Genomic DNA, 19503 nt, shown 5'->3' on the forward strand with positions numbered 1-19503 from the left:
GACATTATTACACCTTATTACTAAGTATATATCTTACTACTATATGTAGACTACGTTACAAACACCATTTGATATAAATATAAAAATTTAGGAATTGATTACTACTCTCAAATGTCTACTAACGCAGGTTATTAACCAATAAGTTTAATTATTTGCAACTAAAAATTTAATATTTAAATAATATATATTTTTATGTTAACAATTTTTATCCTCGAACTTATATATTTGAGTTATTTAATATTTGATTTCTAATTTTTGTTTTTTATTTAATAAAAACTAACTAGGACTGCATAAACTTGACATATAGTTGCACCTTAATACTAAGTATATATCTTAGGTTAAACAGCGTTGGAAACTACAATATGTAGACTACGTTACAAAAACAATTTGACATATGTATATAAAAAAGCAACAAAAAAATTAACTGATAATTAGGAATTGATTACTACTCGCAAATGCCTACTTACAAATTTAGTTGAAAATGTCTTATAATTTGACACTCATAGAAAAAATTTTATAACTCTACGTCTTGCCTGATCTTAGTGGGGCCAAAACTACCCTACTCTGCCGTGGGAGGTGTCTTTCCTCCGGTGCTATGGGCGGTGGTCGAGCTCCGAGAGCAGGATTAACCTTGTAGCTTCTCACCACTTCAGCTACATTTTAAAAATTTTCATATTTTCTTTAAAACATTCATGACATATTCCTAACACATTTGTCATTACTATATTAGTAAAAGTATCAGCTTTTCTTTTTTTCAACCGACATCGTTCAGTTTTAGAACCCATTCGATTTGCCTGAAATTTGGAATATGTTTATTTAGGACCCTATTTTGATATATACCCTACATAGACCGGTCTTCGTTCTTGACTATTTTAATTGGCATATCTAGTGGTGCTGGGAGCTGAGCCACCTCAGAAAGTTTTATTATTTACCCCAAGATCCGCGGGGTCACATTCAACAGAAATGTGCAGATGAAGAAACTTTGTTTACTACATATAAGGCAAATGATCGCCAAATGTGGCAAATGTGGATCACTCAGCCAAGCGACACGCGATAACTCATCTTTATGTGGAGACAAAGATCCCCTACGTGCATAAACATAATTACAGTATCTATTTGGTTGTTATTCCATCAAAACAACCATCTTGCATATAGACAACCACCTCCTAGGAATGCACGGTTCGACATTCATTTTCTAGATCGCGAGACCCAACGTTATAAAAGAGAGCCGTTAGATCAGTTAAAAATTAGGCAGTTCTGAAGAGTATTCATTGGGACACTGTAGCCGAAGCAGTTTTAACTTAAAGGTGGGTACTAAGTTCGAGTGTAGCCGCTAAAATCAAAAATAATCATTAAAAAAGTATATAAGTATACCTCTTTGATGCAATTATAATAAGTTGATGGAGAATAGCCCAAACCAACTTTTCATAATAATTATATTTTTTAAAATGAATTATTAAAGAAAAGCGTCTAAACTCGAACTTAGTACATGCCAGTATTAAGTTGGCATTATCACGCTAAATTTGCCATTTTTGACGGTTACTTTTCTTTAATAATTCATTTCACCGAAAATAAACATTTTCAATTTTTGCATGGGATCAAGTTATAATAAAATTTGCAACAAGAAGATAAAATTTTATTCTGTTTATACAGATTTAGTTTTGATTTTAACAGCCAAACTCGATCTTAGTACCCACTTTAATAGAGAAATTATTAAACTTTCAGATTTTTTACATTTATTTTATTTTGTTATTAAGACACAATGAATTTATAATATTTGTATTTTTCATAAAAATATTGTATGTTGCTTATAAGAAAGTTTTTCTTGTAAAAAATAATCGCTGAAACCAAAATCCAATCTGCAGTCTAAACTTCCCATTATATCTAAGAGCACAGCGTCACGTTACGTCGTTTGCGATATTACTTGACTAATTGACAGCAGACATATCATCAATCCGAAGTACATCAATTTTATAAACAAAAGCGAACTACCGAATAATTACAATTTTTCGAATTATGGCTAGTTCCGGAAATCCTATTTGGAACTACTTTCGTCGCAATGAGAGTACAGCTACATGTATTGTTTGTATGAAGGAGTTGAGTTTGGGCAGTTCATTGCCGAAAAACCAAACAGTCAGTAGTATTAAGAAACACCTCGAGAAGGTGCATTCCCACGAATATTCTTCATTCCATAAATTGGAAGCGGAATATGTATTCCATAAAAGCCAAAATGTAAATCTGAAACGGCGAGCCAAAAGGAAGCGGCTCAAGGAGCGCAAGGAAGCGATTGAGGGGCCCAAGGAACGCAAAAAGCCAGGAAGAAAGAGAAAAATAGATAAGTACTCGGAGTCGGAAGATATGGAACAGACAACTAACATTGAAATCATCGTTCATGATCCATTGGATGAACCTGAAAGTGCAATGGATATGGTAACCAAATCGGAGGAAAACATAACGATGGCTTTCCATGATAACAAGAGGTCATTAATATCTAGGCCTAGTGATCATGCACTAAGTAGGAGAATAGATAAATCTATACTAGATTTGTTGATAGTTGACATGCTACCATTTTCCACAGTTGAAGGGGAGGCGTTCAAACGATTAAATATTGGTGATCCCAGTAGACCATCGAAGTATATACTAAAGCCTATAGCATTTTACAAAGACGCCCTCATGCCCGAAACGTATGATGTAGTAAAAAGAAAAGTGGTTGCATGTTTGGAACAAGCTGAATGGGTTTCGTTAACAACAGCCGAATGGCTACACCCAACAAAGGCTTGCAAAATCGATGCTGTAACATGTCATTATTTATATGAAAATCAAAAACATATGGTGGTACTATATATCGCACCCCGAAGCTCACTAACTTGCACCATCAATTTGTTGGACTTGACCCGAAAATTTAACATTGTTGATAAAGTACATTTGAATGTGACAAATGATAACGACGATCAACCATTATCGGAATGGTTCAATGTGTTACAATGTTCAGCGCACTTATTAGAAAAAGTTATTAAGGAATCCATATTGTCTGGTGATACCATTGAAATTCTTAAAAGAAAATGTCAGAGTATAGCAGATCATTTCGAAAATAATGAGCAAGCCTACCTAAACCTGCAAGAATGCCAAGAGATATGCGCTCTGCCTCAACAAAAACTTTTACTGGATTCCCAAGAATGCTGGACATCCACGTTCCTAATGTGGGAAAGAATATATGACCAAAAACCAGCGTTAGAATTATACACACAACAGTACGGAGATTTACATGTCCCCACTGATTATGAATGGCAGCAAATTGGGTATTTACTACCGATTCTAAAGATCCTCTATCAAGCTTGGTTAGATATAAATTCAGATGCGTCATGTGTCTCTTTAATAATTCCTTTGCTCACAATGTTAAATGCAAAATTTGAGCCAAAATCAGGAGAGCCGCATGAGCTATTACATCTGAAGCAATCATTAAAAGCACACTTAAATCAGAGCTTTGCCTTTGTCCATCAGACATCATCCCTGATAATAGCTACCCTAATGGACCCACGATTCAAAATGCGCTATTTGACAGAGAATCAAATTTCGTCCTGTCATGCCGAAATGAAACATAACTTGAGAATCTCTTTGAATTTGGAAGATGATCATAATGTAAACCCATCATTTAACACTCTACCTACTAGCAATTATAAGTTCTATAATACCTCCGACTTGTGGGAGACCCACGATAGTTCAACTCTCACAGAAAATAACACCAGTGAAAACGTGTTTCTAGCATTTGAACAACAAATGAGCTTTTATCTGAAAGAGCCTTTGATCGCACGAAACGGGAACATTTACCAATATTGGAATGTAACGCCTTATGAATATTTGCGAAAGTTGGCATATAAATACTTGACTACGCCCCCTACAAGCTTGTGTGCCAATGAAACCATATGCAACGTGGGTACACTCTATGCGGAACGTAGACTAGCATCCTGTAGTAATGAAGAGGACGAAAAGATATTATTTCTGTCATGTAATATTAAACTTTTCAATTTTGAATATTAAAACAAAAATAGATATTTAATTAAGAGTATTAATTGAATTTAATTTCATGCCATGATTTTTGCTTTTACATTGGTGTATTAGACGAAATTTGGAATCAGACAAGTTTACTCAGATTGTAAAAATGTGCAAAAATCTTCCGAACAGAGAAATCAGAAATTTTTAAACATTGTTTGTACGACTAGGCTTTATTGATATAAATAGTTGCGGCAGGTTAGAATTTGTCCTTTTTTCAATTAAAAATAAATTAAATGAATAAAACAAGACATTTCGGTTTTCCCGTTTTTACATTTATATTTTGAATTTCTAACAAAACTTATTACAAGTTTAAATAAAATGAATTTAATGTTAGAAGTTACTTAGAGTTAAAAGTCTGAAATAACATAAAATATACAAAAGAATACAAAAGTGGATTTCGTGAGTCGAAGTTTCAAGGGAAAGATCGCAACTCAATTTCATGTTTTCCCGCATTTGTTTGTAGTTAACTTAATGTACATAACTAAACCTTAACGCAAAATTTACATATAGGAGTAGAGGGTGTAGCATTTCACATAAGAAAATAATTTCGTATTTCCCTTTAGATTTGCTATTTAAATGACGACTTACTTATTGTCCTAAAAGAAAAGGAGGACCAAGAATATTTTAAACGCTAAATTATGGCAAGCATCCTCAAAGGAATTTCAAGCCAGAATTACCATTTGATGCAGCATTCGCCCGGGCCAATTGTGCAAGACAGTACAGACCAGATATGCCCAAACCTACTGTGCCTCCTATAGCGCATTTTCTCAAACCAGCTAAAGGGGAAATAAATATCATTATTGTTTATCATGAAAAACCTACAAGTCAACAACTAACCCGTCGATTTGTAGAGAAGACCAGTAGCTGTACCCGCAACTACGGTATTTATGTCATCATCCTCTCCTCGCACAGCTTGTAAAAGAACGCCAAATCCCGAGTACATAACAGCTAAAGTACCCAACGTGTTCGCCGTACCTGAACCTTGTTTCATTACATGATTAAGCATTCTGGCAGAGGATAGTTTTTAGCTTTTGTTTTCCGTATTACAAGATTTATGAACTTACTGTGTTCGCCATAATTTGCCGGTTTGTTGCAATGCTTTTGTTGTTCTCATGCCATTGTAAAAACCGGCAACGCCTCCAATACCAGCCCCAACCATAACGGAACTTCCGATTTGGGAGAAAGCCAGCTCAAAGCGTCCTCTTTGTTTTGTTGCACCTTCGGGAAAAATAAATTCCGGCTGGGCTTGTTGTAAAAATCGCGGGTCATAGTTCAAATATGGTGATATGGGGGCACCAAACGTCGTTGATGCGGATGTGACATTTGAGCGAGTCGATCTGGGCTCGTCGTCTATAAAATAAAAGCGTATTTGGCATGCCATGAAGAAAATTCCGGATTACGATCGAAGCATAATTAGCATGATGTAACAATAGATACCGTGCAATAGGGAGTTTGTACTAACTCAACCCTTGTCAAAATATATTACTTACGTCCAGTTGTAGGCGTCAAAGACAACGGTTTACTTAAATAGTCATCACTCATGGTAGCAAGGAAGGCAGGGGTTCTATTTTATGGTCTTAATCACCAATGAAAGTTCCTTGGAACTTATTGTTTAATTCCTTCCACACGTGAGATTTTCCAACACACAATTTGTGAACGATTTACACTGTTGCCAACAGTTTTGTATAGTATCCCAAAATGTTTCTTCGTTTTCCCCAATATGCAAGGTAATATTAGGAGAACACTGAGAACGTGAAAGGGTGTCAAAATGTTACGCTTCGAAAATCTGTTTATTTCTAATGGTGTTTTCTTTTCTGAAAAAAGTGCTTTGCCGTCATTTTGTCTGTACAGAATGCGCATTTTTAAAATGTTACCAGCAACCTAAAAAAATGCTATCATTTCAGCGGGCAGAAAAGAATTCAAAGAAGAAAACAGGGCAATTGCAGCACTCTCGTTTGTTGGCAGTGCTGAAAATGCCCGTAATTTGCCTCTATGCGTGGCACTATTTTCACAACAGAATTCGAAGCCTTTTCGCACTTTTGCCTGTTTTTTTTTAGAAAAGAACCTAAAAAGTACATCTTCCGGCCAAAATGCAAAAAAAAAGTGCGCATTTTTCATAAGAAAAGAAAACGCCATAAGGTTACTTTTTTAATCCATTAAAGAAAAATATTAGACAATCAATGACTTAAAACTTATCCATCAATCATAACAGGATTTGATAAAAATGTAATCGTCTTTATATATATCGTTGCACTTCTAATTATATTACGTTCTATAGTTATTACCATAAAAAGTGGGAAAATTAAAGGAAAAATTAACCATAAGAAGTGGGAAAATTAAGAGATTATAAATTTCTAGTCCAATGTCATCATAAATTTCGAAGATGGAAACTTTTACTACGCCAAGTTACTAAATTTAAAATTTAGACTACCTTATAAGCGTCCTTCAAACGTATAAACATACATTTTCCTGAACGAGGAGTATGGCAGGAATTATTCGATTCAATAGCAATATTTTCATTTTTAATATAGATTTTTTATTCTACAAATTCAGCATTACTCATCATCGCAAAGATGGGTTTGGAATAAAATTTTGTAATTTTGATGCGAGTATGTGGATATATTTTGTATTGTTTTCTAGTTATAAGGCTCTTGTCGAACTTCTTTATAAAAATATTGGCAACTCTGTTATGGATGATGTTGTCAAAAGCGACAATAAAATCAGCTGTTCTAAAATAGACCACGATACGTATTCACGTATTCAGTAATAACATTTTTCAGTTGTCTTATTTGTTCGTGTCGTGTGGTTGTTAACAATCTGAGAGCTTGTTATTTCGTTGTTTTTAACCCTCTATAATAATAAATTAATGTAAAAAATTGATAAAAAAAAATGCCAATGACAAAATTCGAATAGAATTGCGTAATAGAGTAAACAAATAGAAATTTGCAATAAACGTTTGTTGTCATAGAATAAGAGAATACTCTGCTATAATCGAACGCACAAATCCAACGATAGATAGTTCTGAAGAAGCAAAAAAAATCAATGTCGTCGGCGATGGATGTAAACGTTAAGTTATCCCGTCTGCTTTTGTTAGCCCATAAGTTTAATAACTTTTATTTAAATGGTAAGTTGAGAAATTTGAGCGGAACGTTTTTCAAGTATACATTCAAGTAGTTTTCATTTATTGATTTTATCGCTGAAAAATAAATGGGTGTGTGCTTATTCGTATAAGGAGCAAGTGAAGGTCCTGCATTTATTTGTAAATGTGAGAAAGCATTGAATATTAATTTGTCTATGGAATGAAAAGGAAAGAAATTTACTGAATTTTTATGGCTTGTGATATTGGAAATGGTTGTTTCAAAAATTGCTTTCTGGAACTTGATGGTTAATTTTTGTTTTATTCTTTGCGATTGGACATGTTAAAGAAACATTGGTGCCTCTGTTAAATTTACATAACAGAACAGAGTATGCATATCCTTGTAGAGATAAATGTTTTTCTATTACATAGCCTTTTATGATTTTGCTTGTTTTTGGGGTATTTACGTTAATGCTTCAAGCAATGTCAATTTCATTTATCTCTTTTAGGCAGTAATACTATAAAATAAGGGTTTAAAAGAAATGCATTCATTATAAATGTTGTTAAGGTAGCCCAAAACGTAAAAAATTCCAGAAATTTGCATAATCCATTCATTCCATTAGATTGATCATTCCTTTACTATTCTTGCTAGTTATTACTTTGCTGTAGCTAGCGGTCAATGTTCGCTAGTATAACTCTTTATCTCGCTTGATTATGAAATTCAATTTCTAAAGTTCATTTACTGGTTATACCAACAATACGATTCATTAAATCTTAACTAAAAACAATGGAACAAGCTGTGTAAATAAGAAAGGAATACATAAAGAATTTAGCATTGTCTATAAATTAGGTTAAGTAGAGTTGCTGTCTGCTGTTACAATCACACTGAGACTAAACTCATTGCTATACCAGTTATGATGCTCTTCTCTCTTATCAATGAGTGCTGCCATATCCTACATTAAGCCTTTTTTCATTTAGCCAAAGCCGAACCATTTAAATCACCTTTGAAACACTCAGAAATGTCACCAGCATTACTACAAGCATTGTGTACAACTGACAATTAAAACAAGAACTTTGGAAATATTCTTGAACTTTCACCATACGTTCGTTGATAGTGAGATGAATAACTAAAAACCTTCTTTAGAAAGTGTTCGAAATATAGGCCAAATATTCTCAGAAATGAGTATCAGACGGCAACATCCTCAAGAACCATATTAATAGTCGGTAAAAACGTACCAAGGATGTCTGGATGGTATCGGCTTTCAATTATACTTTTAGCAGACTCTTGAAATGAGTTTGTTTTATACGACATTAACATTACAATTCCAAAATTTACTTTAACTAGATTTCAATTGTCATTTGCCTTATAAAAAGAGATTTTAAACTTCGAAAAATATTGGATTTTTAGTTTAATATATAGGCACTAGACGATGATTTATTGTAATATTAAATTACTTCTTTTCTTGTGTAGATACCGCGGTTAACTTATTCAGAGTCCACGACAGGCGATTTTTTGAAATATATATATGGGAGAAATTATCTTCAGATTAAATTATCTTATTAGTAATAAAATATGTATATTATATTTTGAATATTATATTTTGAAGAACTTCTATTGTAAATAAATCTATTCCATAAGGTTTCAAATTACAAAATTGAGCAAACAATTGAAATTTAATGAAATGAAAATTGTTATTATTAATGCTTCTCTCCTGTCTACCAAAAACAGTAAAAAAATAGGGTGATGATACTAACAGGGAGCGGGTACTCGTAAGCTAGATCCTCCTTGAAAGCCTGTATCCAAACTTTACTCATTCGCAGCTTGCCTTCCCCGACTAAAGCTTATAAAGTTTCAGAATGAAGGAGCTCATCGTTGGCCTAACCAATTCGTCGACTGCCAGATCGATCTTTTGGGAACCATCTTTAGCTAATTAATCAGTAGAGCCTATCTGCAATCATGAACATTTTCGTACAAAGATGCTAGAAGAAGATAACTAACCACAGATGAAAGATAAATTTCCCTGTTTCTATTTTTTCGTGCGAAATATGATTGATGAACAAATCGTTGAGAATATATTCATTTAGATTTGATATAGAATGGCTACAACAAGAAAGGATCATTAATAGCGTCTATTGTGTTTGAAGACCATATTGCAGAAAAACAGTCCCTATTGCCGTAAAACGATATGAAACATTCATGAATTAGTCTTCGAATTGCATACGCGAACTATTTGCCGTACTCAGATATAATCATTATGATCCGAATACTATCAACATTTTGAACGCTTCCTTTGAAGATTGGGTTTACCAAAATATAATATGGCTTTAATTCTAATTGTATATTGTGAGAGCAATTGTCCTTTTGAGCTTTTTAGCCAAAAGTACCAACCCTTTATTATTTATTAGCCTTCCAAAGCGAGTATGTAATTTGTGCAATGACACAAAAAAATAGTTCTGTTCAAGAAATTCAGGAAACTGCATAGTTTTGGATTTTTTATAATTATCAAAGATTTTTGTCGAGCAATCCTATTAATCTAAAGCAACATTATATTCTGTTAAATGTATTCACGAAAAATGTTTAAATACATTAGATAAATGTTTCTGCAGATAAAAATTCTGTTTTTGCAAAAAGTAAACGACTTTCTATTCTTAATATCTTACATACGGAATTTTGTAGAAGTCTAAAAAATTGTGTTGACCAATCTCAAAAATTTTGATTTATGATAATTTTTTGGCCTTTTGGTTTGCGACTTTGCCAAGTAATTCAAATAAATAACTTCCGTAAAATAGTGTGTCATAATTATAATAATCTAATCTAGAACAAGAAAAAAACTATTATCTAACAATTATGAACTAATTGTAAACAATTTCTAGCCAAAAATATAGTTTTTACATATCAGATAACGTATATAACAAGCCAATTAGATCTATTTGATAAACCTTAAAAAAAAGTATGATTGTCGCACGAGTTATAATGGGCAAAGAAATCATTAAAAACAAATTGATTTCATTTGTGTGTATCATAAAGCCGAATAAAATTAAAGAAACAATAAATCATAAAATAACACGTTAAAAATTTGCACATAATTTTTTATTTTGTATTTGTATCAGCTAGCGATGCGTTTAATAATACCTTTTAATGTCGTCATATTATAATTCTATTATCAGATTTTTTTCTATACAAAATAATTTAAACGATGCATGTAAATAATAATAGTTGCAATAATTGTAAGTAATACTAGATAGAAACATTGTTCCTTGTAACTAGTTAAGAGTTTGACGCCAATAAAAAGCTGAATGAAAAATACATATGTATATATATATAGATACACAAAGAAAACGAATCAATGGAATCAAAACGTCATCAAAGTTAGTATGCACTTTATGCATTTTTTTATGCGAAACAAAACAAATATATTGAAATAGGCACTTGTATAGATTGATATGATATCTAAAGGGTGATTCTTTTGAGGTTAGGATTTTCATGCATTAGTATTTGACAGATCACGTGGGATTTCAGACATGGTGTCAAAGAGAAAGATGCTCAGTATGCTTTGACATTTCATCATGAATAGACTTACTAACGAGCAACGCTTGCAAATCATTGAATTTTATTACCAAAATCAGTGGCAGAAAATCCGCTTTTTTATCGACAAATTTTGTTCAGCGATGAGGCTCATTTCTGGTTGAATGGCTACGTAAATAAGCAAAATTGCCGCATTTGGAGTGAAGAGCAACCAGAAGCCGTTCAAGAACTGCCCATGCATCCCGAAAAATGCACTGTTTGGTGTGGTTTGTACGCTGGTGGAATCATTGGACCGTATTTTTTCAAAGATGCTGTTGGACGCAACGTTACGGTGAATGGCGATCGCTATCGTTCGATGCTAACAAACTTTTTGTTGCCAAAAATGGAAGAACTGAACTTGGTTGACATGTGGTTTCAACAAGATGGCGCTACATGCCACACAGCTCGCGATTCTATGGCCATTTTGAGGGAAAACTTCGGAGAACAATTCATCTCAAGAAATGGACCGGTAAGTTGGCCACCAAGATCATGCGATTTGACGCCTTTAGACTATTTTTTGTGGGGCTACGTCAAGTCTAAAGTCTACAGAAATAAGCCAGCAACTATTCCAGCTTTGGAAGACAACATTTCCGAAGAAATTCGGGCTATTCCGGCCGAAATGCTCGAAAAAGTTGCCCAAAATTGGACTTTCCGAATGGACCACCTAAGACGCAGCCGCGGTCAACATTTAAATGAAATTATCTTCAAAAAGTAAATGTCATGGACCAATCTAACGTTTCAAATAAAGAACCGATGAGATTTTGCAAATTTTATGCGTTTTTTTTTTAAAAAAAGTTATCAAGCTCTTAACAAATCACCCTTTACAAGGTATTAATCAGAACCCAATACCATCGTCAACTTCATACCATATAAAGAATCGAAACCAGAAGACATACATTTTTCGTTGACCTTGAGAATGTTCAGCCAATGGACTTATTTATATGCATATTCATAGCTACATATATGTATGTAGATTGAAAGATTGATCTACACGTAGAATTTGCCGACAATATTAGGTTTGTTTGTACGTATGTCTCTTGCTACCTAAATTGACCACAAGAAATTATGTACAGCACACATTGTGTCGTTGTCAAACGACATTCCTACGTAGAAGCGGAGAAATATGTATTTTGTTGTTAGTGTCTTATTATTGTTTTTTTTTTTTTATTATGATTGTGTAAAAGCTCAAGATACATTGATCTTTTGGCATATACACATACCTAGTTTGTGTTTATATTTATATCATAAACAAAAACATGCATATATGTACGAACTGTGTGTATATGCAAATGGGGAAGTATTCCCCATAAAAAACTCGTTATCCAGTACTTCCTGATAATGGTAGTTATGTTTATCATTTTTTCGTTTTGTAATACCGACAATAAAGATAACAATATAGAAATTGTAGAGTTTTTATAGATTCCATTTAAATTTGTGTACTGTTAAATTAGCATGAAAAGTCCAGTTTGCTTAGTAAAGAAGCTACAAATATTTGAATTAATTAAAAACTGTTGATAGGTGAACGTACTTGATGTAGTCCCAAATTTTTAACCGAAGTCCTGATTCGACTGATTGAACGTATATAGCAACAAGCTGTAAAATATCCCACTATCTAGTATAGTTCCTACATAAGTCGATAAGTAAATTTTTAACTTATTGAAATCATAAACCATCATTTGATGTAGATTCGACACAAATCTACAGCTATAATTTTTTTTCTTCTGACTTTATAGTCATCTAGATACAAAAAGATCAACTTAGTTTACGCTGCTTGTAAAATAATTGATAGCAAATCATTTCATTATAATTAACTAAGAAGAGGTCAATTAATTTTATGCTACTGAGGTTTATATGGAAACCAATAGTTTCCCACTTTAAGAAGTTGTTTTCCTATTTCTATCTTGCGTTTTGTGTATGACAGACGCCTTTCCATATTGTTCTTGAGCTGCTCTTTAAAAGATTTCTTAGCAGAAAGATGTCTTTGTTTCTTCTTCAACATGAAAAAAGGGCTAAGAACTTTCTTATCTATTATCAAAAATTTTGTGTTTTAAACACCACTAGAAGTTTACAACTCCTTATTAATCATTTACGGTGAGGATTAAAAGTAAGGAAAGTCTAAAGTCGGGCGGTGCCGACTATATTATACCCTGCACCACTTTGTAGATCTAAATTTTCGATACCATATCACATCCGTCAAATTTGTTGGGGGCTATATATAAAGGTTTGTCCCAAATACATACATTTAAATATCACTTGATCTGGACAGAATTTGATAGACTTCTGCAAAATCAATAGACTCAAAATTTAAGTCGGCTAATGCACTAGGGTGGAACACAATGTTAGTAAAAAAATAGGGGAAACGTTTAAATCTGAAGCAATTTTAAGGAAACTTCGCAAAAGTTTATTTGTGATTTAACGCTCGATATATATGTATTAGAAGTTTAGGAAAATTGGAGTCATTTTTACAACTTTTCGACTGAGCAGTGGCGATTTTACAAGGAAAATTTTGGTATTTTGACCATTTTTGTCGAAATCAGAAAAACATATATATGGGAGCTATATCTAAATCTGAACCGATTTCAACCAAATTTGGCACGCATAGCAACAATGCTAATTCTGCTCCCTGTGCAAAATTTCAACTAAATCGGAGTTAAAAATTGGCCTCTGTGGTCATATGAGTGTAAATCGGGCGAAAGCTATATATGGGAGCTATATCTAAATCTGAACCGATTTCAACAAAATTTGGCACGCATAGCTACAATGCTAATTCTATTCTCTGTGCAAAACTTCAACTAAATTGGGGTAAAACTCTGGCTTCTGGGACCGTATTAGTCCATATCGGGCGAAAGATATATGGGAGCTATATCTAAATCTGAACCGATTTCAATAAAATTTGGCACACTTGACTATAGTACTAATTGTACTTCTTGTGCAAAATTTTAAGTAAATTAGGGTAAAATTCTGGCTTCTGGGGCCATATAAGTTCATATCGGGCGAAATATATATATGGGAGCTATATCTAAATCTGAACTGATTTCTTCCAAAATCAATAGGGATCTATTCTGAGCCAAAACACATACTTGTGCCAAATTTGAAGTCGATTGGACTAAAACTGCGACCTAGACTTTGATTACAAAAATGTGTTCACGGACAGACGGACATCGCTATATCGACTCAAGAGCCCACCCTGAGCATTTTTGCCAAAGACACCATGTGTCTATCTCGTCTCTTTCTGGGTGTTGCAAACATATGCACTAACTTATAATTCCCTGTTCCACAGTGTGGAGCAGGGTATAAAAAGGGCTAAGAACTTTCTTATCTATTATCAAACTTTTGTTTCTTAAACACCACTAGAAGCTTACAACTCCTTATTAATCATTTACGGTGAGGATTAAAAGATTATGGAATAATCTTTCTGCAGAGATAAAACTGTTCTGTATGTCCTTTCAGAGACATATTGCTTTTCTATTATGATAACCATTCGTTGAACTAAGCATTTGTGTATATTTATGCATGACCTTACTTATATTAATTAATATTGTACATTGTTTATTCAGTTATCAACAATATTTAGTACAATAGGCCTGGTTATCTGTTTTATATAAACTATTGAAAATACGAAATTTGGAAACGGAGCTACCTTAATGTGCTTCTCGCACTACGTATATTAACTATGCATTTAAATATTCATGCATACATACATAAATGTGTATTTTGTTTGCTGATTTTTTGTTTTGTCAACAAATCAAAATTTATTAATGTGTTATGCGGCATTTCTATTATATTTATTATCATTGTTTCTTTATAATATTAAAAAGCTAACAGTTCTTTTTCAAAGTGATGCAATATACATGATCATGGCATAGACGATAGAAGAGTGGACGAAAAACGCAAAATACAATAACATTTAAAGCCATTGGCCGTAAAAGCAAACAAATTGTCGATGCCAATTGACTACATTTTAGTTTTCTTTTCTTTGTGATACTGCTTATCGTTTTGAATATACCTGAAATTTTTATTGTTAATCTTTTAGCCTATTTACAATAACTAATCTTATAATACTTTCTACTTGTGTAGGGTTTCAAAAAGGAGACATACGTCCTTTCCTAGTCGAAGGTCAACAAGTTGGCCTGATTAAATCCGATGTGATTAAACAGCTAAATAAATACCCCGAAGTATTTTGCATACGTGATTGTGAATACACAAAACAGGTTGGTTTACTAGCTTCATAAATTTCTGTATAAATATGCATGGTAGTTATTGCCCATATTAATGTTTTTTTAATTTTTTTTTTTTTTTGTTTTAACTAGGGTATAGTGGAATTAAATCCAGCTTTTCGTGATTATTCTGAGCGTACAGAAAAACTTGATCAAGTATTGAGAGAGCTTAGGTCTAAAGGCCTATTTTCTGCATTGCAAGGATGGCGCGAAGAGGTAAGAAATATATACATAAATAAACGGTAGATATAATGTAAATGAAAAATTGAATTTCCCTATTCCTAGTATTACGAAGTTAAAGCTGAGCACAATAGTCTATTAAAAATGGATCGTTCCGCTACTCCACTATTTGGTGTACGGAAATATGGCGTCGATATCAATGGTTATGTTAAGCATCCTACAGAAGGTCTTTGCATTTGGCTGCAACAGCGCTCAAATACCAAAGAAACATGGCCTGGTAAATGGGATAATATGGTCGGTGGTGGTTTATCTGTGGGTTATGGCATCAAGGAGACTGCCATCAAGGAGGCATTTGAAGAAGCTTCTATACCAGGCGATCTCGTTAAAAATCTTGTATCGGCTGGATGTGTCTCATTTTTCTTTGAAAGCGATCAAGGTCTTTTTCCCAACACCGAATATGTATTTGATTTAGAACTACCACTGGATTTTGTACCCCACAATTCTGATGGTGAGGTTCAAGCTTTTGAGTTGCTTCCCGCTAAGGAATGTATAGAAAGAGTATTCACATCCGATTTTAAAACAACATCATGTCCAGTTGTAATAGATTTCCTTATAAGGCATGGATTCATAACTCCAGAAAATGGTGAGTATAACTCCACCTTTAATAACACAATTTTTTAATTTCTTCATTGTTTGTTTTTTAGAATTTTGGTTCACCCAAATTATTGAACTTTTACATGTCCCATTGCAATCTTTGTACACGTACAAGCAAAAATTAGAGGAAAGCAGGAAACAGCAACAGAAGCAATTAACGCAATCGCAGCAATTAACGGATCCACCATCAATAGATAAATTAGCAAATAACAAAATAATTGAAAATGGTCATACCAAACCCATAACCAATTAAACGCCAATGTACGTAAGCAAAATATACAACGATACAAATTGATTGCATATTGCAGGTTCTCTTGAAATGCCCTTTGAAAGACTGCATTATATTAAAGTAAAAATATAGTTTAGCACACTTCCTTCTACAAAAATATATATACAATATATACATGTTAAATATGTTCTATATAGATAAAAATTATATACCAAGATAAAAATTCAATCAATGAAAATAGGTCACATGGAAAGAGAACAAAAGCTAATAGAATCTAACATACATGCGGTACACTCCAAATCACCTTGACAACGTACGTAAGAAGAACATAATATGTCTATATTTTATTTGCTGTGTATATTTTTAAACGAAAGACAACGTAATATATAAAACAATATATATATATACAATACATATTTATAAATTTCTATAGGAAGCTTAGATTTTCACTTATTAATTATATTCATACACAATAAAAATAACATAATATACTTGGCTTTAAACAATCCAAAAACAACAACAAAAAATATATTAATAGATAAGTAGTGCCTGTTATGGTTTTTATTCAGATATTACCCAAAAAATTCCACTTTAGTGTTAAAACTATAATTCGTCATATCTATATATCATAATTGTGTATATAATTTCGATTGCTTTTAAAATCTACTTTATCACTTCTATTTTTATGATGATGTGACACATTCAATATAATTGAATTGAAAAATATATAAACGCCAAAACAACATTGATTACTTAACTATGGACATATATCGTGAACTATGTATTTAAAAAAACTAAACTTTTCGTTAATTCCCAACAATTTACTTATTTACAATTAAATATAATACATGTTTTTAATTCGTTTATTGTAGGTTCGTTTTCTTCTTCTTCCCTCCTTTCTTATGTATTATAAAACCAAAGTGCTCAAATTGAAATTATATTCGTAATTTTTGTTGTTTTTATAACATATATATAAACATATAATAAAATTATATATTATTGCTATAAATAAGAAACAATTAAACAATTGCAAATAAATTAGAAAACCATAAAAATTGGTAGATAATTTTTGCTTTTTAATAGAATTGGTATTAATTACACGATCTTTTTCTACATGCACATTAATGTGAAATTAATTGTTGCACCAATTTTAATTGCTAACCTAAAATTTGATAATGGTGTTTTGTTAAAGGTAGAGAGTATAACTTAATTCATACAACAAGAAATGTAAGACCTATAACGAGTGTCCAAAGACAAAGGCCTGCGGAATGATTTCCTTTCTTTGGCATTTCTTTAAAAATGCAAGCAACAATTCTATTTTGGAATACAAGACTGGTCCAATAAGTACTTAGGCTGCTTTCGAATTATCAGCCAGAAAAAACTCTGTTTGTTTACCGCGTGTGCCAACGAGTGTGTTCTGGTGTTTTTAAGCATTCGATGAAGCAGTGAAATAAAAGAGCGTTGGGACCTTTCACCTTTGATAGCTAAACTCTAAAATAATTGGTTTAACGAGTTTCATCGTGATTGTACTTCTGATTTTGAATAATCATGTGCTCCGGAAAATGGCTACCGCCAAGGGTAAAGAAGTCAATATAGAGAAAATATTGTCTACAAAATTAGCTTGAGAAACTGTCGGTGATGTGCCGCTAAAGCACATGTCGAACAACAAAAAATAATTAAACGAGATTTGAGGGACTAATTGAATCGTGATCGGAGACCAAGATACTATCGCAAATGTAGCCGAATAGGATAAATATCGATATGTATGCAAAGCGCACATTGACTTGCCTGCCAATCCTCAGACTTTCTTTCTTACATGCTACACATTCAACCATAAAATAGAGAGGTTATTAACTTTTAAATTATGTTTTGCACATGCCGATACTTACTTCATCTAGTCATATCTGTCTGTCGGCATGTTTAATCATTCGTTGTTCTGCCAGCAGGCAGGTCAAGATAGAAAATATGGCATATTTTTCCAATCGAATTTTTTGAACACATCGATGTTTTCTATAGCCTGAGATGATCTATGTATACCCAACTGGAATTTAAACTTATTTTAGGGTTGAATAACCAAAACTACCTTCAAAACAGAGGTGTGCACATGACACGAAATTTTCGTGACTCACGCGTGAGTCGTGATGGCAACGTCGTGAGTGTGCGTGAACATGATTAACAAACCAAATGTCATGCGTGAGCGTGTATCGCGAAAATAATTTCTTCGTGAGTGTCGTTAATCACGAATTTCGGAAAAATACGCTCACGAAAATAATCCCGCCCACGGACATAAAACCCTTACGAGTTGAATTCATTTATAATTTTAGTGACACCTGGGATGTTAAGAGTTTAATAACGCTCTCGATTTTAATCATGCTCACGTTTTCAGGCACATCCCTAAGGAAAATTACTCATAAAATTATTCGTGAGTCACGACATTTTCGTGCGTGAGTACAAATTTTCTTTTCGTAAGTGTGCGTGAGCGTGAATCCTTCCTAACAATATCGTACGTGAGTTAGAGGTGTGCACGTGAGTAATAGTTTACTCACGCACACTCACGACTGAAAAATCATACTCATGCACGATATTTTTTGGTAGGACTCACGCTCACGCACACTCATGAAAAGAAAATTTGTACTCACGCACGAAAACGTCGTGACTCACGAAAAATGCCGTGACTCACGAATAATTTTATGATTAATTTACCTTACCGAAGTGTCTGAAAACATGAGCATTATTAAAATCGAGAGTTTTATTAAACTCTTAACATCCCAGGTGTCACTAAAATTGTAATTGAATTTAACTCTTTAAGCGTTTTATATTGGAGAGCAGGAATAGTTTCGTGAGTGTAATTCGTTACTCACACACACTCACGAAGATATTATTTTCGTGACTCACGCTCACGCACGACATTTTAGTTTGTTAATCACGCACACTCACGTGTTGTCATAAGCGTGACTCACGCACGAATCACGAAAATTTTCGTGAGTCATGACAATTTCGTGTCACGTGCACGTGAGTAAGATTTTTCCGTCGTGAGTGCGCTTGAGCGTGAGTAAAATATTACTCACGTGCACATCTCTACTTTAAAATACGTTGAAAAAATTGCATGAATTATTATTCTGTTAACCCAATACTACTTCATACGACATCACCGTGCAGGGCGAGGATACCTATGTACAACTTTTGTTCTTCTATTACATAATTCTTAGCTTCCTGGCGAAGCGAAAGTTGTTTTTAGTCATGTGAAATAAAAACTTGAAGTTATTTTGTTAAACTCAGAAATCTGAGCGTTTATGAAGATGAAGTCAACATTGTTAAATTGGCCAATATAGATTCTATTTTCGATTAACATTAACTCTTAGCATGTGATTTTCCTGATCTTCAAGATAATTCGATAGGAGAAGCAAGTAACTGATTTAAAAAACGATCTGTTTACTATTATTGTCAGAAACCAGGATGTACTGTTTTTTGGGGGTTTTAAGAATTTGGGTTTCTTTGAACGAAAGAAAACCAAACTTGCTGTATATCC

The 19503-nt window shown here is 33.2% G+C and overlaps 3 protein-coding genes across 4 annotated transcripts; 2 read left to right on the forward strand and 1 right to left on the reverse strand.

Moving 5' to 3' along the window:
- Positions 1–1952: 1952 nt before the first annotated feature.
- On the forward strand, positions 1953–4066 carry LOC142223248 (zinc finger BED domain-containing protein 4-like). Its single transcript, XM_075293120.1, has one exon. The coding sequence runs from the start codon at positions 2017–2019 to the stop codon at positions 4036–4038; it is 2022 nt and encodes a 673-aa protein (XP_075149235.1). The 5' UTR covers positions 1953–2016; the 3' UTR covers positions 4039–4066.
- Positions 4067–4303: 237 nt separating this feature from the next.
- Positions 4304–5728, reverse strand: Tim23 (translocase of inner mitochondrial membrane 23). Of its 2 annotated transcripts, XM_075293123.1 has the most exons (5): positions 5544–5728; positions 5118–5403; positions 4891–5060; positions 4731–4829; positions 4304–4649 (listed from the first exon to the last, which is right to left on the reverse strand). In XM_075293123.1, exons 1-5 carry the CDS (start codon positions 5593–5595, stop codon positions 4642–4644), a joined length of 615 nt encoding a protein of 204 aa, XP_075149238.1. In that variant the 5' UTR covers positions 5596–5728; the 3' UTR covers positions 4304–4641. The 2 variants fall into 2 exon arrangements, with proteins under 2 accessions (XP_075149238.1, XP_075149237.1); XM_075293122.1 differs by having other exon boundaries at positions 4458–4829.
- A 1105-nt stretch (positions 5729–6833) lies between these two features.
- LOC142223251 (uncharacterized) lies at positions 6834–17040 on the forward strand. The gene is made up of 5 exons (XM_075293125.1): positions 6834–7177; positions 14772–14905; positions 15005–15127; positions 15197–15734; positions 15796–17040. Exons 1-5 carry the CDS (start codon positions 7096–7098, stop codon positions 15996–15998), a joined length of 1080 nt encoding a protein of 359 aa, XP_075149240.1. The 5' UTR covers positions 6834–7095; the 3' UTR covers positions 15999–17040.
- Positions 17041–19503: the final 2463 nt, after the last annotated feature.

Source organism: Haematobia irritans, chromosome 2, assembly GCF_050003625.1.
Source record: "Haematobia irritans isolate KBUSLIRL chromosome 2, ASM5000362v1, whole genome shotgun sequence".
Taxonomy (NCBI): Eukaryota; Metazoa; Arthropoda; class Insecta; order Diptera; family Muscidae; genus Haematobia; species Haematobia irritans.

What these genes read in the sequence shown, in the direction of transcription:
- LOC142223248 (XM_075293120.1), top strand. Translation starts at nt 2,017, where the DNA reads ATGGCTAGTTCCGGAAATCCTATTTGGAACTACTTTCGTCGCAATGAG.
- LOC142223251 (XM_075293125.1), top strand. Translation starts at nt 7,096, where the DNA reads ATGTCGTCGGCGATGGATGTAAACGTTAAGTTATCCCGTCTGCTTTTG. An exon ending in ATTGTGAATACACAAAACAG is followed by an intron (nt 14,906 to 15,004) that starts GTTGGTTTACTA and finishes TGTTTTAACTAG; the next exon opens with GGTATAGTGGAATTAAATCC. An exon ending in ATTCATAACTCCAGAAAATG is followed by an intron (nt 15,735 to 15,795) that starts GTGAGTATAACT and finishes TTTGTTTTTTAG; the next exon opens with AATTTTGGTTCACCCAAATT.
- Tim23 (XM_075293122.1), bottom strand. Translation starts at nt 5,595, where the DNA reads ATGAGTGATGACTATTTAAGTAAACCGTTGTCTTTGACGCCTACAACT. An exon ending in GGCAAATTATGGCGAACACA is followed by an intron (nt 5,061 to 5,117) that starts GTAAGTTCATAA and finishes ATCCTCTGCCAG; the next exon opens with AATGCTTAATCATGTAATGA. An exon ending in TCTTCTCTACAAATCGACGG is followed by an intron (nt 4,830 to 4,890) that starts GTTAGTTGTTGA and finishes TTTCCCCTTTAG; the next exon opens with CTGGTTTGAGAAAATGCGCT.